The 24,232-nt window shown below is 38.2% G+C and overlaps 2 protein-coding genes across 5 annotated transcripts; both read left to right on the forward strand.

Annotated features, from left to right (window-relative positions):
- Positions 1-19,843, forward strand: LOC113026638 (uncharacterized). 4 transcript variants are annotated; one of them, XM_026175653.1, is made up of 16 exons: positions 1-1,194; positions 1,863-1,914; positions 2,024-2,041; positions 2,130-2,192; positions 14,342-14,443; positions 15,146-15,217; positions 15,311-15,415; positions 15,524-15,595; positions 15,831-15,923; positions 16,372-16,458; positions 16,568-16,657; positions 17,326-17,364; positions 17,453-17,530; positions 17,632-17,706; positions 17,955-18,047; positions 19,781-19,843. In XM_026175653.1, the coding sequence occupies exons 1-16, from the start codon at positions 730-732 to the stop codon at positions 19,816-19,818; spliced, it is 1,542 nt and encodes a 513-aa protein (XP_026031438.1). In that variant the 5' UTR covers positions 1-729; the 3' UTR covers positions 19,819-19,843. The 4 variants fall into 4 exon arrangements, with proteins under 4 accessions (XP_026031438.1, XP_026031440.1, XP_026031436.1 ...); XM_026175655.1 differs by lacking the exon at positions 17,955-18,047; XM_026175651.1 differs by lacking the exon at positions 19,781-19,843 and having other exon boundaries at positions 17,955-18,402.
- Positions 19,793-23,310, forward strand: LOC113026645 (AP-4 complex subunit epsilon-1-like). Its single transcript, XM_026175662.1, has 7 exons — positions 19,793-20,083; positions 20,546-20,657; positions 20,735-20,873; positions 20,968-21,223; positions 22,338-22,889; positions 22,982-23,173; positions 23,245-23,310. Exons 1-6 carry the CDS (start codon positions 19,859-19,861, stop codon positions 23,147-23,149), a joined length of 1,452 nt encoding a protein of 483 aa, XP_026031447.1. The 5' UTR covers positions 19,793-19,858; the 3' UTR covers positions 23,150-23,173; positions 23,245-23,310.
- Positions 23,311-24,232: the final 922 nt, after the last annotated feature.

Genomic DNA, 24,232 nt, shown 5'->3' on the forward strand with positions numbered 1-24,232 from the left:
ATAATTTAATCTAAAAGTGCTGTCAAAGCGATTGATTGATTGCATGTTAGTTAGTCCAGTGTAAGAAATCATAGTTGCAAAGTTGAAAGGAAAAAACACTGTTCATGGAAAGCTTTTGTGAATGAGCTGGCTTTCATGCTTGGTACCTGTGAATAGCTGGTATGCCCTGTTTAAAGATACTGGCCACACATCTAGGGGTGGATGTGTTGGTCTTGCTCTGAAATTAGCAACAGAAGCTACAATGACCTCTTCCCCCCACCCCCGAAAAAGCAGCAAATCAAAAATCAATCAAAAAAAATGTAACATTGACTATTTACGAAACTTTCAATTTCGAAATTCATATTGCAATGAATAGAAAAAAACAAAACCCTTTCATAAAAAGGATATTCTGACACCCACACATGTACATCCGCACACTCGCAGACATTTGCTGAAAGCTCTCTGAAAGTTCTTTTGTAGATCCCAACAATGTGTCCCTTGTTCGAAGCTTATTTATTCCACTTCCATGTAATTTTGAGTAGGACAAGCTAGTGAAAATGCTGAGGAAAACAGGCACCAGAATGATGGGAAGCCCTATGCTGTCTGGAGGATGTGTCATTCTGGAAATATGTCCATTAGCTGCATTTAAATCATGCAAGCCTACAGATTTCAGCAGTCTTGCAGATGTTTGTTATTATGCAATGCATCACGTGTCTCTCTCTCTCGCTGTAGTTCCAGGCAGATTTTGACATGTTTATTCCTCTCCAACTGCTCTACTGTGGTTTCTCTCTGACGTGTCATCTGCTGGCAGGTGTTCAGAAATGTGCTGTATGTGCTTCTGAATTACACAGCCCGGATCACTGTGCAGCGAGGACCAAGGAACGGGGCACAAACATGAAAGAGGGAAGTGTTGTTTCTCCCATGTGGAAAGTGTTGCTGGTGGGGATGTGCGTGCTGCTGCTCCTGAGCACGGCAGGTTTAGTGTTTCTGCTGTTTCGGCAGAAAGAGTTGGCAGATGAGCTGTTTAGGCTGGAGTCCCAGATGCAGGAGCTGACAGAGAGCTGCAGGTTGCGGACGGGAATCCTGCCCATCGACCCCGGAGAGGCCCGAGAGTTCAGGAAGCTCCACCGCCGCAGGAGAAACCAGGAAGAAGATCCAATGCAAAGCGAAGATCAGAAGGATATGCTGATGCTCATGACATACTCTATGGTTCCTGTAAGACATCAGCATGCTTGGATGTTTCTGTAGGACTGTGAATACTAATGCTAAAAGTTGTTTACTCTATTATGACAAAAACTGAATTTTTTTATTTTTCCACAGTTTGGTGTCTTTAATACGATCACGTGAGGCATCTCCTTGCAATCTAAGAAATCCAGGAGTCTGTTGTAACCATTAACAAATTTCTAGTCTTGAGTGCTTCCTGGAAAAGTACTTTGTGCTGTGAAGAGTGACTGCTCCTCCCTCGGCTCCACTTTCTTCCACTACAAAACTGGCATTTCTTCAAAGCCGTGCTACTGTATATTTTGTGAGGGAGCCGGGGGCAGTATCATTGTTTTTATTAACAATTAATCTTCACTTTCAGTTTGTTTCATCTAAAGCCTAAAGATTAAAAGAACAGCAGACATTTAAGAAGTGAGAAAATTTTAGGGAATTTTAGTTGTTGTTGTTGTTATACTCTAACTGCTTCAGCTCTGTTAACGAGAATGATTCTTTTGCTGGATTTTGGGAATAAACACTGAACATGGCAAAAGATTAAAATATAGACCTTTAGAAAACACCCTGTCCTTTCTGTGTTAACAGGGCCTAACTCAAATGGCCCTATATGTGGTTAACTTACACCTAAATCAAAACTTTCCTCATGCCTGTCTTTTTCTTTATTTCAGGTCAAAGCCTTCACAGACATGTGCAGGAGCTCCAAAGGAATTTGTTTAACAGGTGCACATCATAAAAACATGCATCTCCACTGTTTTCATTTGCGTATTTACTGCCCATAGTTGTTGTTGTTGTTTTTTTTTAAATATGTGAATTGTTTTTTTCTTTCCAGGCCCACCTGGACCCCCAGGTAAAAACTGAAATTTAAATTTACTGAGTAAATTTACTCAAATTATGCTAAATTCCTACTGCATTACAAAGTGTTTTTGTTCTGTCAGGTAAACCTGGTTCACCTGGACCCCCAGGTCCACCGGGGCCAGAGGGGAGACGAGGTAGAAAAGGTGAGAACTTTTATATGTCTAAGAAATCTGAGAACCCATCTCCTCTCCCATTCAGCGAAAAGCTGTATGAAAACAACCAAATTTGCAGAACAGAAGCTTCTCGTGCATTTCAAACAGTCTTTCATTGTTCCTGCTGTGATTGCACAACACGAGCATCCCACTCACTGTCTGCAAGAAACTTGTATTTAGCTGCCACATAGCTGTTTACTGCAGTGGGATAAGTGTTTGCTGCACTGATTAGCACTGATTAGCCCAAATTATAGTATTTTTGTTGTTTTGAAACTGAAAATTGCAGTGTGGGCAATGTTTTTTTGTTTTTTTTTAACTTTCACTCATTCACTGTATCTTTTTACCAACTCTGCATGGCTTAAACTCTGAGATTAATCTGAGATTCTGAAGAAATTTAGGTTTTTGAACTAACATGAAGCTCTTGATGAATACTCAGGGAGCCTGACATTACCTTAAAAGACTGTTAACTGTTATTGGTTCCTTTTCCTTCCTTCAACTCTTCAGTCTTTTTGTGATGTGTTAAATTTATGCTAAGTAGGGCTAATCCTTACTTCTCTTTTCTAAACTGAGTAGCTTTTGTCATTTTTCAGGCCTGCTTCCAGAACAAAATAACTGGGTGTGCATCAAATGTTAATGAGGGTAATCTCTGCCCATACAGCTCACTAGGGCTACCTGAAAACCCCAGTGTTCTAATTTCCATCAAAAAACACACCTTTAATATGTCTTGTGTCCTGTTTCCCTTCACTCACTCCCAAACCAGTCATGGCAGAGGCTGCCACTCCCCGGTAGTAGTTTTTCTTTCCCACTGTCCCCAAGTGCTTGCTCATATCACCTGATTTTTGTGGCTTTTTCTCTGTTATTGTAGCATCTTTACCTTACAATATAAAGCACCTTTATTGTGGTCGTTGGTTGTTGTGGTTTAATACGATAAAAATAAAATGTAACTGAACTGAATACATTTGAGGCATCACAAGTCATTACTAAGGTTAAAACAGTCTTATATGAACAGTTAATAGGGTAGCCCACATCACAGCATTCCTTTTTCTTTTATTGTTTTTGTTACTTCTGTGCCAGACTTCTGTACTTACCTTACACCTTATAACAGGATGCAGCTGTTCTAAAACTCTGCAGCAAGAGTACTTACAGGGAGTAGAGAGAGGTGATATTTCTGTCATAATAAGGCCCTTTCATTTGTTTCCTGTTAAATCTAGAACCGAATTGCAGTCCTGCTTAATCACACTCTGACACATGTTATAGATCTCATGGTACCATATTCTGTAGATAGCACCAGAGGGCAGACTTACTTCTGATCCTCACATTTTCAGCATTTCAGTGGGAGGCAGAGCCTTCAGATATCATGCTGCTCTCATTTGAAACCAGCTCCCAGTTTGGGTTTGTGAGGCAGACACCATCTCTACTTTTAAGATTAGTTTTAAAACGGTCATTTTTGATAAAGCCTGTAGTTAGGGCTGAATCAGGTGACCCTGAACCATCACTTAGTTATGCTGCTGCGTCAGAGGAACCTCCCATGACGCATCGAGCACCTTTCCTCTACTCTTCTCTCTTTTACTCCACAGACTTCAAAGGGCCATGAACATTGCATGCCATTACCTCCCTGTGCTTTCAGCAGAGGTCTCTGGCTCTGGAGCTGAACATTTCTGACTCAGCCAACCTTCTTTGTTTTAATTGTCTCCTTGACCTATTTTCTCCTCTCTCCCTTTAACCCAACCAGTCAAGGCTGATGTGTGCTCTTCATAAGTGTGGCCCAGGCTGATCTTTCTTCATGTTAAAGTCACTCACCTCATATTTATGCATCCAGTGATATTTATGAAAGTGGCAATAACTGATAACAGCTTCTTTGGCTGGTAACATTCAAAATGAATATAGAATCAGAGCCCCCACCCACCCACCACGTGAAGTCTTAGCCTTACAGTGTAAAAATACTCTGAGATGACTTATGTTTTGACTTTTCACTATATAAATATAATTGGGTTAATATTAAAGAGTCTATATTAGCAGTATTGTTAATTGTGTGGATGCCCTCAATGGGCATCCACACTATTGAGTTCCTGTTTCTCTTTATTCTTTATTATTGTGTGGATGCCTTAATAGGCATCCACACTATTGAGATCCTGTTTCTCTTTCTTCTTTATTATTATTCCGGGTGTTTCCGTACACTTTTTGCCGTGGATCTACTTCCACAATTTTTGTGCTATTTTCACCGTTCAAACTCTAAACTGTTCTGCTCTTTCTGCTAATGCCGGCTATGACTTTTGGTGTTTATTACTATTATACTTTTTAAAATATTACACTTTTTTCCTTTAATTTGTCCCATTGAAATGAATGGGAAACTTCCACAATTCTGCTAAAACTTTCTTGTCTTTGAAACTTAACTACTGCCTCATACTTTCACCTAGAAACTCCATTCAAACTTTAAAATGTTCTCAAATGATTTGGCTATTCCTGTATGATTCAGCTTTTTCAGATCTTCTACCGTTTTAATCTTATCCCTCTTTGAGTTTTCAGTTGCAAAATTGTGATTTTTCAGAAAATACATGCGTTGCTATGGTTGCTATGCAATTAACTCAGAGGGGACAGTGAAACTGTTTGAATTTTCTCTTCATGTCCAAACAACTTCTTGCTACTCGCTCAATTTCCACTCAAGCCCCACAAATTATACATCAAAACGTAGGTATTTTTGCTGGCTTTCAGAAAATGTCACTATCATTGTTGTGGGACTCATAGATATTTTGCAAATCTCCTCAGAGTAACACAAAGTCAGAAAACTCTCCATATAAACTTAATGGAGAGTTTGTTCAAAATCACCGCTGGATTTCTCTAATGAGAGGCATTTTCAAATTGTCATATCTCCTTAACGAAGCGAAGTTAAGACATGAGGCTTGTCCCCGTATATGTTCAGACACTCCTGACACTCACAATTCAAGAATTTCTTTCTCACCTATTACCGTTCTGAAATGAGTTGGACTTGTTTGAGGGTAGGAAATTTGTCCCTCGCTCAGATTTCATCAGATTTCAATCTCTGGAAATGAACCACTTTTTTCTCTCGTCATATCTTTTTGATGGATTTCCACAGAGCCCTGAAAATTTCCATGACTGTTCACCAAAGCCTGCTGTTTCTTACGGTGAAAGAATGATTTTGATGCTCCATATAGATTTAGAGTTACCAAAGGTGTTTTGAGCGCAAGTCAAGGCAGTTTTTGCTTCGCCTCTACTCAGTTACAGTGTATTACAAGTCATATATCTTTAATAATTTATGTTTTATCTCTGAATTATGAAGACCTGAAGATTCCCCCATCTCTTCTGAATAAAACGATGCCTGAATGACCGTTCTAGCCTCTACGGTTAGGAAATTATGGCCATTTGTTCGAGTGGAATCCTGAATGTCAGAAATACACTGAAGAAAACTCACACCTCTCTCTGTGTCTGTGTGTGTAAGGGCTGACTACAGCAGGTGCAGCTAATTTAACTGACCTACATATACCAAGCCCAGACTCTCCACAGATCCTTTTCCCTTTACTGTCTGTGTATGTGTGTCTGTGTATCAATATTTCTCCTATGTTTAGGTATTACTCCTCAATCATAGTATTTCTGCTAAAGCAAAGTACTTCTACTACATCTTAGTACTTCTGCTAAATCATAGTATTTCTGCAAATTCATAGTATTTTTGCAAAATCATGGTATTTGTGCAAAATCATGGTTTTGGGGCCAAATATTTCTGTTATTTTATAATATATGTGCTGAATATATTATATGTGCCAAATCATAGTATTTATCCCAAATTATAGTATTTATGCCAAATTACAGTATTTCTGCTAAAACGCAGAAATAGTACCTTTTAGCAGGAATTTCTACCAAAAGATAGTATTTATGTTAAAACATAGTATTTCTGCTAAACCAGAGTATTCCTGCCAAATCATAGTATTTGTACTGAAACATGGTACTTCTGCCCAATCATAGTATTTGTACTAAATCATAGTACTTGTGCCAAATCATAGTATTTATACCCAATCATAGTATTTCTGCTAAATCATAGCATTTGTGCCAAATCGCAGTATTTATACCAAATCACAGTATTTGTGGTAAAACATAGTATTTCTGCCATATTGTGGTATTTGTGCAAGAACATTGAACTGTTATGTTATAGTATTACTACTAAGTCATAGTATTTCTGCATTGTTATAGTATTTGTACTAAAACGTAGTATCTCTGCCAAGTCATAGAATTACTGCAATTTCATAGTTTTTTTTTAGGAAATCTGTTATGTTATAGTATTACTACTAAGTCATAGTATTTCTGCCAAATCATAGTATTTGTGCCAAAGCATCGTATTTGTATGGAGTCATAGTATTTCTTCTAAATCATAGTATTTCAATCAAATCTCAGTAGTTGTTGTTAAAACGCAGTATTATTGCCAATCATAGTATTTGTACCCAATCATAGTATTTCTGCTAAATCATAGCATTTGTGCCAAATCATGGTATTTGTGCAAAAACATAGTATGTCTGCAAAACCATAGTATATCTCTTATGTTATAGTATTACTACTAAGGCATAGTATTTCTGCCAAATCATAGTATTTGTACTAAATCATAGTTCTTGTGCCAAATCATAGTATTTGTTGAACATCATAGTATTGGAACCAAAACATAGTATTTGTCGCAAAGCATCGTATTTGTATTGAGTAATAGTATTTCTTCTAAATCATAGTATTTCAATCAAATCTCAGTAGTTGTGTTAAAATGCAGTATTATTGCCAAATCATAGTATTTGTACCCAATCATAGTATTTTTGCCAAATCGTGGTATTTGTGCCCAATTAATAATTCTGTTATGTTATAGTATTACTACTAAGTCGTAGAATATCTGTTATGTTATAGTGTATCTGCGGAATATAGTATGTGTGCCAAATCGTAGTATTTACACCAAATCACAGTATTTTTGCTAAAACATAGTATTTCTGCCATATTGTGGTATTTGTGCAAGAACATTGAACTGTTATGTTATAGTATTACTACTAAGTCATAGTATTTCTGCGTTGTTATAGTATTTGTGCTAAAACGTAGTATCTCTGCCAAGTCATAGAATTACTGCAATTTAATAGTTTTTTTTAGGAAATCTGTTATATTATAGTATTACTACTCAGTCATAGTATTTCTGCCAAATCATAGTATTTGTGTGAATTTGTATACTGTAATATCACTGTATTATGTAGTGGCTAAGTAGGGGCTGTTTACTAAGTGCATCAGTGTAAATAGGTCATCTCTTGTGTTGGAGTGCCCTCTTGTGGCGCCTTTTGGGTAGTGCCTTAGTAAACGGGAACCCTGTAAAAAGTGGCATCAGACTGATTTGTAGTGGAGGAATTTGTTACCAGTTTTCTTAATCTTTAATCTGTATGCATGTTGTAATGCATACCCTGTTCTTAATCATAGAAACCACACCATATCACCTCTCCACATCCTCCTACTGTATGCCATACCTCCCTGTACCATCCATCTGACCGCAATAAACTCCACCTGTGGTAATCTAATCCCTGGATGTCAGCCTCTCCTTCTGACCGAGGATAGTTATAGTATTTGAGCCAAATCATAGTATTTGTGCTAAAACATAGTATTTCTTCCAAATCATAGTATTTGTGCCAAAGTATAGTATTTCTTCCAAATCATAGTATAACTGCACAATAAAGGTTCTTGAGCCACATCAGTGTTTGTGCCAAATCTTAGTATTTCTTCTAAATCCTAGTAATTCTGCTCAATGATAGAATTTCTGCTATGCTTTAGTACTTTTTTCCTAGATTGTAGTACTTCTGCTAAGTCAAAGTATTTCATGTAAATCATAGTATTTCTACCAAGTCCCAATGTTTCTGCTAAATCATAAATAATGTTTTAGTACAAATTGTATGATTTGGTGGAACTTTCTGTGTTCCAGCACAAATGCTATGATTTGGCAGGAAAAAAATATTATTTAGTATAAATACTAAGTTTTAGCAGAAATACTATGTTTAAACTTTAAAAAATTCTGCTATTCCTGCTGATGTGTGTTATGACTTTTGACCATTGAAATGAATGGAACACATTATCAATGTGGTCACTGATTTTGCATGATGGGCTGAGCTGTGTTTTACCTCAGTGAGATAAGCATCCGTTCTCAGACTGGGAGGCCTGGGTTCAAATCCAGCTTATGGCAACATTTCTTTCACTTAACAGTTAAACTTTTTTTAAACTCTTTTCAACACAAATTTCATCTTTTTCACCCCTTTTCAGCAAAATTTTCAGTTTTTTTAACCCCTTTTCAGCACAAATCCAAACTTTTTCAGCTCTTTTTCAGCAAAAACCTCTTTTCAGCAGAATTCTGCTCATTCAACTCTTTTCAGCAAAATTTTCAGTTTTTTCTGCTGTTTTCAGAAAAAAACTCTTTTCAGCAGAATTCTGCTCATTCACCTCTTTTCAGCAGAAATTCTGCTGATTGAACTCTTTTCAGCAGAATTTTCACCCCCTTTTTTTGCCCAAATTCTGCTAGCACAATTGTCAATCTCTCCACCTTTTCTTTGTGAGAAAGTGTTTGGCTCAGTGAGCTAAATAGCTGCCCTTTGACCAGGAGGGCCAGGTTCGAATCCTGCTCAGGGCAATGTTTTTTGTTTTCAACTTTTTCAGCTTTTTTCAGCAGACATCTTCAACATTAAGGCATCCACACAGCATTTTCGCAGGAAATGCAAATTTTTCTAGTTCCGGGTGTTTCCGTACACTTTTCGCCGCAGAACTACTTCCACAATTTTTGTGCTATTTTCACCGTTCAAACTCTAAACTGTTCTGCTCTTTCTGCTAATGCCGGCTATGACTTTTGGTGTTTATTACTATTATACTTTTTAAAATATTACACTTTTTTCCTTTAATTTGTCCCATTGAAATGAATTGGAAACTTCCACAATTCTGCTAAAACTTTCTTGTCTTTGAAACTTAACTACTGCCTCATACTTTCACCTAGAAACTCCATTCAAACTTTAAAACGTTCTCAAATTATTGGGCTATTCCTGTGTGATTCAGCTTTTTCAGATCTTCTACCGTTTTCATCTTATCTCTCTTTAAGTCTTCAGTGGCAAAATTGTGATTTTTCAGAAAATACATGCGTTGCTATGGTTGCTATGCAATTAACTCAGAGGGGACAGTGAAACTGTTTGAATTTTCTCTTCATGTCCGAACAACTTCTTGCTACTCGCTCAATTTCCACTCAAGCCCCACAAATTATACATCAAAGCGTAGGTATTTTTGCTGGCTTTCAGAAAATGTCCCTATCATTGTTGTGGGACACATAGATATTTTGCAAATCTCCTCAGAGTAACACAAAGTCAGAAAACTCTCCATATAAAGTCAATGGAGAGTTTGTTCAAAATCACCGCTGGATTCCTGTAATGAGAGGCATTTTCAAATTGTCATATCTCCTTAACGAAGCAAAGTTAAGACATAAGGCTTGTCCCAATATATCGTCAGACACGTCTGATGCTCACAATTCAAGAATTATTTTCTCACCTATTACCGTTAGGAGATGAGTTAGACTTGTTTGAGGGTAGGAAATTTGTCCCTCGCTCAGATTTCATGAGATTTCAAATTCTGGAAATGAGCCACTTTTTTCTCTCATGATATCTTTTTGATGGATTTCCACAGAGCCCTGAAAATTTCCATGACTGTTCACCAAAGCCTGCTGTTTCTTACAGTGAAAGAATGATTTTGATGCTCCATATAGATTTAGAGTTACCAAAGGTTGTTTGAGAGCAAGTCAAGGCAGTTTTTGCTTCGCCTCTACACAGTTACAGTGTATTACAAGTCATATATCTTTAATAATTTATAGTTTATCTCTGAATTATGAAGACCTGAAGATTCCCCCATCTCTTCTGAATAAAACGATGTCTGAATGACCATTCTAGCCTCTACGGTTAGGAAATTATGGCCATTTGTTCGAGGGGAATCCTGAATGTCAGAAATACACTGAAGAAAACTCACACCTCTCTCTGTGTCTGTGTGTGTAAGGGCTGACTACAGCAGGTGCAGCTAATTTAACTGACCTACATATACCAAGCCCAGACTCTCCACAGCTCCTGTTCCCTTTACTGTCAGTGTATGTGTGTCTGTGTATCAATATTTCTCCTATGTTTAGGTATTACTCCTCAATCATAGTATTTCTGCTAAAGCAAAGTACTTCTACTACATCTTAGTACTTCTGCTAAATCATAGTATTTTTTGAAAAATCATAGTATATTTGCCAAATCATGGTATTTGTGCAAAATCATGGTTTTGGGGCCAAATCATAATATTTCTGTTATTTTATAATATATGTGCTGAATATATTATATGTGCCAAATCACAGTATTTATACCAAATTATAGTATTTATGCCAAATTACAGTATTTCTGCTAAAACGCAGAAATAGTACCTTTTAGCAGGAATTTCTACCAAAAGAGTACTTCTGCTAAATCAGAGTATTCCTGCCAAATCAGAGTATTCCTGCCAAATCATAGTATTTGTACTGAAACATAGTACTTCTGCCCAATCATAGTATTTGTACTAAATGATAGTACTTGTGCCAAATCATAGTATTTGTGCCAAAGCATCGTATTTGTATGGAGTCATAGTATTTCTTCTAAATCATAGTGTTTCAATCAAATCTCAGTAGTTGTTGTTAAAACGCAGTATTATTGCCAAATCATAGTATTTGTACCCAATCATAGTATTTCTGCTAAATCATAGCATTTGTGCCAAATCATGGTATTTGTGCAAAAACATAGTATGTCTGCAAAACCATAGTATATCCCTTATGTTATAGTATTACTACTAAGGCATAGTATTTCTGCCAAATCATAGTATTTGTACTAAATCATAGTACTTGTGCCAAATCATAGTATTTGTTGCACATCATAGTATTGGAACCAAAACATAGTATTTGTCCCAAAGCATCGTATTTGTATGGAGTAATAGTATTTCTTCTAAATCATAGTATTTCAATCAAATCTCAGTAGTTGTGTTAAAATGCAGTATTATTGCCAAATCATAGTAGTTGTACCCAATCATAGTATTTTTGCCAAATCGTGGTATTTGTGCCCAATTAATAATTCTGTTATGTTATAGTATTACTACTAAGGCATAGTATTTATGCCAAATCATAGTATTTATGCCAAATTACAGTATTTCTGCTAAAACGCAGAAATACTACCTTTTAGCAGGAATTTCTACCAAAAGATAGTACTTCTGCTAAATCAGAGTATTTCTGCCAAATCATAGTATTTGTACTAAATCATAGTACTTGTGCCAAATCATAGTATTTGTTGCACATCATAGTATTGGAACCAAAACATAGTATTTGTGCCAAAGCATCGTATTTGTATGGAGTAATAGTATTTCTTCTAAATCATAGTATTTCAATCAAATCTCAGTAGTTGTGTTAAAATGCAGTATTATTGCCAAATCATAGTAATTGTACCCAATCATAGTATTTTTGCCATGTCATCGTATTTGTGTCGAATCATGGTATTTTTGCCAAATCGTGGTATTTGTGCCCAATTAATAATTCTGTTATGTTATAGTATTACTACTAAGTCGTAGAATATCTGTTATGTTATAGTGTATCTGCGGAATATAGTATGTGTGCCAAATCGTAGTATTTATACCAAATCACAGTATTTGTGCTAAAACATAGTATTTCTGCCATATTGTGGTATTTGTGCAAGAACATTGAACTGTTATGTTATAGTATTACTACTAAGTCATAGTATTTCTGCGTTGTTATAGTATTTGTGCTAAAACGTATTATCTCTGCCAAGTCATAGAATTACTGCAATTTCATAGTTTTTTAGGAAATCTGTTATGTTATAGTATTACTACTAAGTCATAGTATTTCTGCCAAATCATAGTATTTGTACTAAATCATAGTACTTGTGCCAAATCATAGTATTTGTTGCACATCATAGTATTGAAACCAAAACATAGTATTTGTCCCAAAGCTTCGTATTTGTATGGAGTAATAGTATTTCTTCAAAATCATAGTATTTCAATCAAATCTCAGTAGTTGTGTTAAAATGCAGTATTATTGCCAAATCATAGTATTTGTACCCAATCATAGTATTTTTGCCAAATTGTGGTATTTGTGCCCAATTAATAATTCTGTTATGTTATAGTATTACTACTAAGTCGTAGAATATCTGTTATGTTATAGTGTATCTGCGGAATATAGTATGTGTGCCAAATCGTAGTATTTATACCAAATCACAGTATTTATGCTAAAACATAGTATTTCTGCCATATTGTGGTATTTGTGCAAGAACATTGAACTGTTATGTTATAGTATTACTACTAAGTCATAGTATTTCTGCCAAATCATAGTATTTGTGTGAATTTGTATACTGTAATATCACTGTAGTATGTAGTGGCTAAGTAGGGGGTGTTTACAGTGTAAATAGGTCATCCCTTGTGTTGGAGTGCCCTCTTGTGGCGCCTTTTGGGTAGTGCCTTAGTAAACGTGAACCCTGTAAGAAGTGGTATCAGACTGATTTGTAGTGGAGGAATTTGTTGCCAGATTTCTTAATCATAGAAACCACACCATATCACCTCTCCACATCCTCCTACTGTATGCCATGCCTCCCTGTACCATCCATCTGACCGCCAATAAACTCCACCTGTGGTAATCTAATCCCTGGATGTCAGCCTCTCCTTCTGACCGAGGATAGTTACTATTGCAGCACCACCCAGCATTAAACTGACGTACACCATTCTGTACAATAGTATTTGTGCGAAAAAGTAGTATTTCTGCCAAATCATAGTATTACTGCTATTTCATACTATTTAAGCGAAATTACAGTGTTTCTGCAAAAACATGTTTGAGGGGTGGAAATCTGTCCTCTCATTTTTCAAACTCCGAAAATTAAGCCATTTCTTCTCTCGTCATGTCTCCGCGACGGAGATACAAAGAGCTATGTAAATCGCAGTCAAAGTACACCAAAGTCCGCTGATTCACCCAGTGCAAGAATTATGCTTCTATCCCACCTAGTTTTTGAGTACAAATTTATACACTATCACAGACCGGTAATTCATATTGATAATTTATTACAATTCTGCAAAGTTTTATGATTTTAGCAGCTTTTCTAATATGGACCTCAGATTCTTGTTAACAGTCTATGGCAGAAATACATACAAGTACACAGCCTGATGAAGCAGACAGAAGCAGTACCTCTGATTGGTTCAGCATTTTCACCTCTTATCAGCACAAATCTCAGCCTCTTCTGCTGTTTTCATTAAAATTGTAAGCTTTTCCACCTTTTTTCAGTTACGTGAGAACCACTTTGGCTCAATGAGTAGCTGAAAAATATCAGCCTCTTCTGCTGTTTTAGCAGGATTTCAGAGTTCAGCTTTTTCACTTGTTTTAAGCACAAATTTCAGTTTCTTTACCTCATTTCACAGCAAAGTTCTTCCTCTTCACCTCTTTTCTGCTAATTTGAGCTTCTGCTCCACAGTGCACATTGTCCCTCTCATCATATCTTTGCTTGTGACCAGAACTCATTTGGCTCAGAGGGTAGGGCATCTGCCCATCTGCCGTGAGACCCGGTGGCAGAGGTTTGAATCCTACCTGTGACAGTTGCTACACATGTTCCCTGCTTGCATGCGCTCTGCTTTCTTGTGTGTCACTGCTCTCCAGTGTGTCATTACACATACAGCCTTCTTCAGCAAGCACTTCTGCTTCTACACCTCTTTTCAGCTCATCTTTTTGCTTCTTTGCCTCTTTTCAGCAGAAATTCTTCTGATTCACCTCTTTTCTGCCAAATGTTTAGCTTTTTCACCTCTTATCAGCACAATTCTAAGCAGCTTCTGCTAATTTCACCACAATTGTCACTCTCTCCACCTCTTCTTTGTGTGAGTGAGTTTGGTGCAGTGAGGTGAATCGCTGCCTTTAGACCAGAAGGGCCAGGTTCAAATCCTGCTCAAGGCAATGTTTTTTGGGTTTTTTTTCTCAACTTTTTCAGCTTTTTTCAGCAGACATCTTCAGCGTTAAGGCATCCACACAGCATTTTCGCAGGAAATGCAAATTTTTCTAGTTTGGTCTGTTCTGCACATCATATTTTTAATAATCTGTGTACATAAAGGTCTTCCTGGTCCACCTGGTCCACCCTGCTCCACCTGTTGTTCCAGTGACATGAAAAACAAGATTACTGAAGGAAGTAGTCGTCAAATTTACGCATGGAGAGGTAGGAATAATGCCACAATGAGCCAGTGGACCAAGGACCGCAAACATGATATGAGAAGCTGTGTGATTATTAAAAAAACAGTGTTGGCTGACCTGAAGAGTGTTCAGTTGCTTTTGTTCACTCTATATTCGATTTCAGTAGTAGTTAAAAATCACTTGTTTATCCACTATGATATTAAGCAGTGTAACATTCACAGTTCTAGTTGTTTTACCACAAAGTAAAATCTTTTCACGTCTCTCCTCACAAATCAGACTGGTCAAAGGCATGATTAATGCCGAGATTTTAAAAGCACAGAAGCCATTCTCCTACAGAAACAAGATTTAAGACTGTTATTTAGATTTTAATTTAAACTCTTTGATTGTCTGGATTTGTCTCTATTTTATTTAGTCTCTTAGTTTCAGTCATGTTGATCTTAAAGATAAGTTCCCAACACACTGGTCATAGAGGTGTCCATTAGCCTGATCGACAACTGTTCATCCATTCATCCATCTTCTGATTGTTTAGAGTTAGAGTCAGGGTGATCACTGATGATGACTTAGACCTCACAGGGTTAAAATTAATAGCTAATAAAACAACACAGAAAACAACAAGTTGCAAAGTATATATGTATGTCTGTATGGGTGGATGTTATGGATGGTGTGTGCTTCGTAACTGCTCTGAGATAAGGGTAGCAATTTATGTCTCTTTTTTTCTTCTTCACAGAATCACCGACACCACGTCCAGCTGATAACACAACTAATGTTTTGAATGTTAGTGGCACAAATATAAAATTAGGTTAGTTACCACTCTGAGCGATAAGAAGTCTTGTTTGGCAGACTAATATTTGACTAAGAAAAAGCATCAAACTCAACATCTTTTATTTCCTAGATTTTGGTTCTTTTTATCCAAACCACAGTCAAGACGCCTTCAACAATACCAAAGAAGAAAATGTCACAGAGGTCCCAGCAGGTGAGAGGTCCCAATCATCAGCAGGTGAGAAGTGCTGAACTTCAACAACAGTCAGCGCAGCCACGATCATTTGTTTTTTGTGTCACAACTGAAAATGCTGCAGAATTGTAAATGTCCTCTTTTTCCCTCCAGGCCTGCTGAGTGTAGCCTTAGACAACAACAGCGACTCCTTCAGAAATGTTACTGTTACTACAGTGGAAAGTGGTAAGAAAATGTCTGCTGTGCTTGCTATCAGTATTGCCACATCACTTCAGAACACAAATAAAAATGGTTGAATAATTGCATTTCCCACTCAGTTAAACCTTAAATGCGATCTTTTGTGCTTATTTCCATTTTGGCTCAAAAGGATTTGAAACTTTGGCCACATATACAGTATAATAGTGTATCTGGATTCATTTAAAACATTTATGGTTATGCTGATCATGTTTCTTTTCTGCAGACTGGATATCACCTCACCCAGATTACCAAAGTGACAACCTGACTGAAATCGACCCAGAAAATGTTACAGAAGCACCAATGAATTTATTAGCAGGTTAATATTGGTACTCATTCATTGTACACACAAATCTTATTTCACACTATACTCATTGTACTGGATTTCCTCTTTGATTCCACGGTGTTACCAACACCAGGTGAGCCGCATGATGCTGGAAAAGCTCTCTCTGATGAAACTTTAGACACATATTTGAAAGCTGGTAAGAAACCATTTGAGTGTCAGAGTGTCTCTGCTAAGATATTTAAGAGACGGCTGAATGTTTTAGAACTGACGTTAACAAATTCATTTATATTTCTGCAAACGATACATTTACGATCACCTAATAACTGGAGACACAAAAACTGGTGAATTATGTGATTTTAAATTACACATGATATGACATAAAGATCGCTTGCTGTTTGTAATAAACCAGCAAGTTTCTTCTACAATTATGATAAATTGTGTGTCCAATCATCCAGTGACATCTTCTACGTTCCTTCTGCAGAATCACCAACAGCACATCCATCTGAAAACCTCATAGATGCTTTGAATGTCTCTGACTCTGAGAAACTGGACAATAAGACAGAATCAGGTAAATGATCAAAAAAACTAAATTTGAATATATGAAAAATGTATTTAAACCACACAGTTTAAACCCCCCCCCCCCAAAAAAAAACAACAACAAAAAAACCCCATTCTAGACCGTTCACCGTTTTATGAAGATTACAGCTACAGCACAGCAATTCTTAGAAACCCTGAAGTCATCACAGAGGCAGCAGGAAAATTAACAGGTATTAAACTCTAAAACATCCTCTTTCTGTCACTTTAGAAGTGCTTTCACTGTATAGACCCCAGTGATGCAGATCTAAACAGTGCTGCATTTAAGGGCAGCAGAACTGTCAGTGAACAACAGTAAAAACTGGTGTGTTTTAAAAATGCTCCTGTTGTGAGTGTACGGGCTCATACTTGGTTTGATTAGTTTTACTGGCTGCAGATACTTTATTCGTTCACAATCATTCACAAGCTGACGTTACAACTGACTAACAGACTGTGCACTAATATCTTTTAAATGTCTTTGAATACTTACCTTAGTTATATAGTATTATATTATCACTTCATATTTTTAATCCATACTTATTTTACTTCATTTGCTTTCAGATTGTTTTTTAACACTTGTTTTTAATCCTAATGTGATCATACTGTATTCTATGTTATTGAGCTCTATTTATTTAAGCAACTTAATCATGTCTGCAGTGTTTAACTTGATTTTAACTTCTATGCAAAAAGATTTTTCCAATTTTGGGATTAAAATAAACTGCAAATTAAATTTTTCCTAAGAATGAAAAACTGTTTAAAATACTTGCAGCAGAGTATGAAGTTGAGCTCCAAATTGAAGCAATTAACTATTCGAATATATAATTTTTCTAATGTGTGGACCAACTTCTCTTTCTTACTGAAGAATCACCAACAGATGGTCCAGCTGCAAACACCAGAGGAGGTATGAACATTTGTAACCCTTCTGACACAAAAATCCAACACAAAAAATTCACCAGGACTGATTAATGACAACATTTTAATTCCTCTAGACACAAAACCATTTATGAACAACTTTAATGATGCCAACACTGAAAATGTTACAAATGGACCAGTACAATTATTACCAGGTAATAAACCTTGTGCTTTGAGTTATTAACTGCATGTCCTCCTCTTGTTGTGCTTGGTATGCAAAGAAGACGTGTTGAACTTTGTTGTCTTCTTTTCACAGCTCCACCTGATGCAGATTTAAACAGTGACTCCTCTAATGGCAGCGAGACCTTCATTAAAGCAACTCTGAAAACTGGTAAATTCAAGCTGTTTAAAGTTCAGTGCTGTTTTATGTTTCTGTAGTACATGTTTTGGGGTGGTAAGAGCTTTATCTCTTAAACATCATTAATTATGAAAATATATAGTTTAGGCTTTTTATTTTTTTTTATCTCATGAACAGTGAGATTTAACCAGGAGTGAGAAACCAATTTTTATATATTACTTGTATACAAATCTAATGTGTGCAGCAGAAATTGTAGTTACATCTTGTGTTTCTTCCTGAAGAATCACCAACAGCGTATCCTCTTCAGAAAGCCACCACAGATGCTTTGAATGTCTCTGAATCTGAGAAACATCTGAGCATGAAAGTGAAAACTGGTAAATCAACCAAGACTGCAAAAGTCTTGAGCCAGCTCAAGACTTTTGCACAGTGCTGTATGAAAATAGGATCATAACCAGGAACTGTTCTTTAGAAATAGGTGGAGAAACTACTTGCTTTGGGTATCACTACAGAAGGTGACACTAGTTTAAAAGAGAGAGACAACAACAAGTTTACAGCTTTCCTTTGTTGCAACTAAAAGCATTCTACAGAACTTCATTAATATTTATGTGTAACACCCATCCCACGTTCTATTGAGAGGGGCCCTGGGTTCCTGTTGTTACTTTCCTATTGATACTCCCTTTTTAATCAGAATCAGAATACTTTATTGATCCCTGGGGGAAATTATTTTTTGTTACAGTGCTCCATTTTAAACCAACATTAAGACAAGACAGACAATACGCTAACTAAGAATAGTACAATATATACATATACATACATACATAAGTCACTTATAAATAAATATTTGGAAAAGAAACATGTGTAGCTGTAGCAGCAAACAGTGTGTTAAGTGGATGCGTTGTACAGGGAGATGGCCACAGGCAGGAATGATTTCCTGTGTCGTGCTTATGGTATTAAATATGCAATAAAACTACACTATATGGAAATAAATCACACACAAGCAGGTCAATTATAAAGTTAACTCCACTTTAGTGAATGCTGAATTAACAACACAAAGGAAATAAGTAAAATCAATAAAGTTTGTTAAACAATGGTAAGGTATCTACCTCAACAGAAACAAAATAATCAAATAATATTGTGGGCCCTCACGCGCTCTCACCAAACACACACACACCTCAAGTGCTACAGTCTTTCTGCTAGCAAACCCCTCGTTGCAGGCCTGAGTCGTGGCTCGGGTGCGTTGGGACCTAAAACAATATGGTCGCTTCACTTGTTGCCAAGCAGTAAAAATAAAAGCACGTGCAAACAACAGTACTCACACCTCCAGGCAGTTCAAGGGGATAGCGGGGAAACTGGGTCACGGCTACCAGCAGGCCATGGCAGCAGCACTCACAGTCGTCCTTTCCACGTGCTCCCACGTGAACACATAACTTCAGCACACCAGCAGAAGGGGCCTCTCTGACACGCCAGCAAGACGTCCGTCTCCTCCTACTGAATCACACAACCCCGCTAAATGCCAGTTCACACGCGTTAACATTCAATCTTAGCATTAGCTTAATAAATAAAAACAGAGCAGAACAAGAGCTTAGCGAATATGCTAGGCTACGCTAGCGGCTAGTCGCGGTTAGCCTGTTTTACACAATAACATTGGGTTCAAGTGTCAGACAAAATTCACATTTACCTCACAGTAGGGTACAACAGTTCTCGACTCCAGTTAACTATCCGTCAACCCGAAAATGCGTGTCGCCCTTCTATGAACTCTGCGTTCACTCGACACTGTTCAGCTCTCGTCTCTCTCGCTTCCTGCAGAGTGCACACGGCTCCCCACTTACTCCCACCCCTCTACCTGAGACTACTTCAGGGTTCACTGGAGCTGTAGTACATATCAATACCATATCAAAAATAATGACATAAACCTCAAAATACAAATAAAAAGGTTGTGCATTTAACTGACACACATCACATACTTTGCAGGCATTTGTATACATTCTTGAACACATTAAACATTTGCAATTAACTATCAATATTAATGAACAAATTTAAATAATGAGCTACTTATACAGCCAGGGCTACATATGCTAAACCTTTACTTACTCTCTGTAATTCCCAGGTGCTTGGGGAATACTCTCATTTGAGGGAGGATCTTGAACCTGCTGAAGTCCTGAGCCTGCTAGCCAAACTTTTGGACATGAAAAACAGCAGCAGTGAAACCAAGAGCTGGGTCCTCATGGCCATGACCAAACTCTGCAAAGGTGGTGCTGATGCTTCTGTAACTCAGGAGGTTTCTGAGACATACAGCAGCTCCTTGGATACAGTGCTGAGACAAAGGGCGCACGAGTTGCAGTACCTCAGCCAAGACCCTGAACTAAGAGCCAGGGTGTTGCCACGAGGTGCCAAACCAGAGACTCTGGAGGTAACGTGTTTAACTTGTTTGCAGTGAGCAGAGAACCCGGCCACATTAATAACATTTAAATATTAACTCTGTAGCTCTTTTCACAGTAAAAGCAGGTTAGTTGACGGTTGTGAAAACCTGCAAACACTTTATGGAAACACCCCTCAGGGTGCAAAATTGATTAGATTGATGACAGCCTTTACCGTAATCACATTATTCATTTTATGAGTAATCAAACCTGTAACATGTCTGGAGAAGTCTGAAGGGCGGAGCTCTCCAGAGAACTTCATTCAGTATCGGACTCACTTTCATTCATTTAGAGAGCAAGAAAACCAATCTCTCTTCTTTTGGCCAAGAATTTTATTTTAAACACATAAATTAGTAATTATATGTTTTTGTGTAGCTGAGCAAAGCACACAGAGCACTCAGGCGCAACGTCTTCAGTCCTGCGGCAATTTTGCGTGACTGTTTGATTGTTTTTAGGTGGATTCCTCGCTGTCATTTCTTGACAGATTTGTGTCAGAGGCGTTGGCTGCCGGCGCTGCTCTATACAAACCTCCCCACCAACGGCAGGAGGAATTAGATCAGTCAAAAGGTAAAATGTAGATAAATATCTTGGCAGCACATTTGGCATCTTGTTTGGATTTGTTCTGACTTTGTTGTCTATCTCAGCCTTGAGCCTGGAGCCCTATGGCCTTTCTCTGCCTATCAGCATGTCCTCCTGCAGCATCACTGACAGACAGTCTCCTACACTGTTGTCCATGAGCTCGGGTCTGTCAGGGGATAGCGCTGACCTCTCACACAAAGGAGGGTATGTGGACACCACATGCATGCATTTGTTGGTGTAATCAAGTTCCTAGTTTTAGTGTTGAATTCACACTGAAGACTTGCTGTTTGTGTTTCAGCTCTTCAGCTTTGAAGCTGGATGGCATAAAGAGGGTGTGGGGAAGGGAGGGCTATCTGGCCCAGAGAGAACCTGTAGAGGAAGCTGCACAGGTTGAGGTTCCCAGTCCCATTCAGTCTCCCGGCCGGCAGGGCGAAGGCGACAGTTTGCACAGCCAAACTCCAACTCAGACACCGACCCCAGAGCCTGAACAAGAGAAACAGCAGCTGGCTTCTTCGCTGTTTGTTGGCCTGGCTTCCCAAAGCTCTGTGTCTCTGGTGAGGTTATCAGTCCATATACCATATGTGCAAAGAGCAAGCATCAGCTTATGGTTCAGACTGTTCTGATTTTTATGTGGAGGATCACCGAAAACACTTAAGCCACAGGAGTTTTAGGGCATCAGGTCAGAGTTTAAACTGTCACCGGAGTCAGTTATGCTGTAAACAAGCTCATCACTTGTACATGTCATAATGTGCCTACTGACAGCACATTTAACATACAATTAAAATGAATATTTTTTTTTGGCCTCGACAACTCAGTCTGTGCTTATCACCCAACTCACCAGATTTGCCTGCCTTTAATTCATTCATTCTTTTGAAGGGTCATCATTTTGAAATGAGGAGGAGATAAAGCATGCATCACCCACAAGGGCAGTGGGGTAGAACAGGAGTTCCTCTGATTCAAAAATAGCAGCCACACTGAAAACATTGGAGTGTTGCCAAAGGAGATGATCTTTAAGGAGCATTTAAATCAGTGACGGTTTTTGATATTTATGGCCAGAGTTGTGGAACTTTATGATCGCACTTCATCCCTGAAGGTAGCCCTGAATAAAATGTGTGTTAATCTATTTTTACATTTTTGGCAATTTCAACATAGAGGGCAACAAAGAGGACCGGATGAACACTCGTCTGTTTTTATTATCAAAATTAATGATGATGAACCAAACATTTCTTCCATTTTTGTGAGGCCCATTTAGCTACTCGGTGAGTCTAAGATGAGACAAAAGGTGTTGCTTTTTAGAACATATTCAATGATTGGCTGAACATTTTCTCGGGTGGTAGGATCTACTAATGCTATTAATTTAAGGATGTCAAACTCATTTTACATCATAGACCACATGCAGCGCACTTTGATCTTAAGTGGGCCAGATCTTTGAAATTACATGATAAATGCATAAAAAGTTCTAGTAGTTCTTTCATTTAAACTTTCATTTAAACTTGCATAGGTATGTCTTGAACACGTTTCAAAGTCCATTGGAGACCTTGCAGGGCCAATTCTCATTTAAAACCCCTGCTATAAGTGAAAGTGCTTAACGTGGAGCTATTTGTGCAGCTATTTGCATTGCTGATTCTGAACATTTTTCCTACATATATGTGTTTTTGCTTCTAACAGATGGGAAAATCTGAGCCGATGCCACAGCGATTCCGAAGAAAAGCCAAAGGTCAAGGTCTGGGCTCGTCCTTTATCGCAAACGAGCAAATATCCAGCTCCCTCATCTCTCCTCCCAGTGCTGTAGATAACCTGCTGTGTAACAACCTACTAGACTCCAACAACGCCTCAGAGCTGGCCGAACAGACATCTCAGCTCTCTCAGAGCCTCACTACTGCTAATGGCACCTGTCACGCAGAGGCAGAGTTAACTGAATCTGACACAAAGGGATGTAACCCTGCTCTCCGCAGGGATAACTGTGTGGTAGCTGCTGGTCCTGGTCCACATAACGACCCAGGCAGACTAACAGAAGTGTGTCTGGATTCTTATCTTCCTGCAGAGCTTTCTGGCCTTTCACACTCAGAAATCGCTCCCTTGTGTGCCAACCAAAGCCTGAATCTCTCAGCCTGTCATGTGCAGAAGGAAGATTCATTAATATTAGTTGTTTTTATTATGAACTCCTCCGAGTCTGCCATACAACAGATGCTGCTTCAGGTCGACTCTGAAGAACTTGAGGTAAATTATTCAGTAGAAAATTATCAATAGAGTCGTTTGGTGTCCATTAGTCTTTTATAATGAGGTTGCTTCGTTGTATTGTTTATTTTTAGGTATCCTGCCTATGTGATAGTCCAGCGGGGGGAGGTGACAAGCTACAGTGTAGCAGTGGGCCAGTATTCTCTAACTGTGAAGAGGCCTGCGGTTCACGTCGAGGTGGTCGGGACGGTATCTTACCAGCTGCCTGCTGGGACGTCTCAGTCATTGCAGTTTTCATATAAAGTCCCTTTAACCAGCTTCATCAGGTGAGATATGTAGTGCTCGTATTTGAAGTGCAGCATTTAAGTGACATAAAATTAATCCAAGTTTCCTGCAGGCCTTTTGTGGTGTCCACAGAGGAATATGGGACGATGTGGCTTTCCTTCTCTCACGACACAAAGCAGAATCTGACGTTGATAAATGACAACCAAGAACCTCTCACAGCCACTCTGAATGCTCTGAAGAAGAAGCTCCAGCTTCATGTTGTGGAAGTTATAGGTGAATGAACATTTGTTTCCTGCTCGTATTCAAGCTGTTCAAACTGAGAGTATCATTTTATGCTTAATGCATATAAAAGCAGCATTCACATCAACATGTGTGTGTTAGAATATTCACCAACTCATCTGTGGTAACTACTGTTTATTTATTCTTAACATTAGGAATAACTGTTTTAAAAAACTACATTAATTAAAAAGATGAGATAATGCAGCTTGACTATACGTCAAATATGCCTCTAATGAGGTGTACTTAGGAGTTTATGAAGAAACCTTACAACTTTAACTTTCGCTTGTATGCAGCATGAACATCATTAAATAACACGGCGGTACCAATAAACAGCATTACAAAGGGGAAGAAGAAGAAGATTTTAAAATTGCATATAGAAAAGGAGACATAGATATTAATGTGTCCTATACTTTTTGCTGAGTAACCTTCATTGTTTTCTGCTCAGGCATGGAAGGAATCGTAGCTTGCCGTCTCCTTCAGGATCTGCCGTGTCTGATGCATTGCCGGGTGAATGCCGGCTGGCTGGCTGTCTGGCTGCGGTCGCCGGTGCCCGACCTGCCCGACTGCCTGATCTACCACTGCCAGAGAGCTTTACAGAGCCTCTGAGACTCAGAGCTGCAGCACCACTCACCACCACTGAAACCACTGAGGAACTAAACCCACTAGACCCTCACTGAAGAGGAAGGTACACAGAGCTGAAGTGCTGAACAGAAAAGGAGAAACCTGCTGTTGTGGCTTTTGATCTTTATTTTGCGGTCTTTATGAATTTCACGCAAAGTTATTTAGTAAGATTTGGTTTTATTTATTTGGCAGAACTATAA

The sequence above is a fragment of the Astatotilapia calliptera genome, chromosome 7 (genome assembly GCF_900246225.1).
Source record: "Astatotilapia calliptera chromosome 7, fAstCal1.2, whole genome shotgun sequence".
Taxonomy (NCBI): Eukaryota; Metazoa; Chordata; class Actinopteri; order Cichliformes; family Cichlidae; genus Astatotilapia; species Astatotilapia calliptera.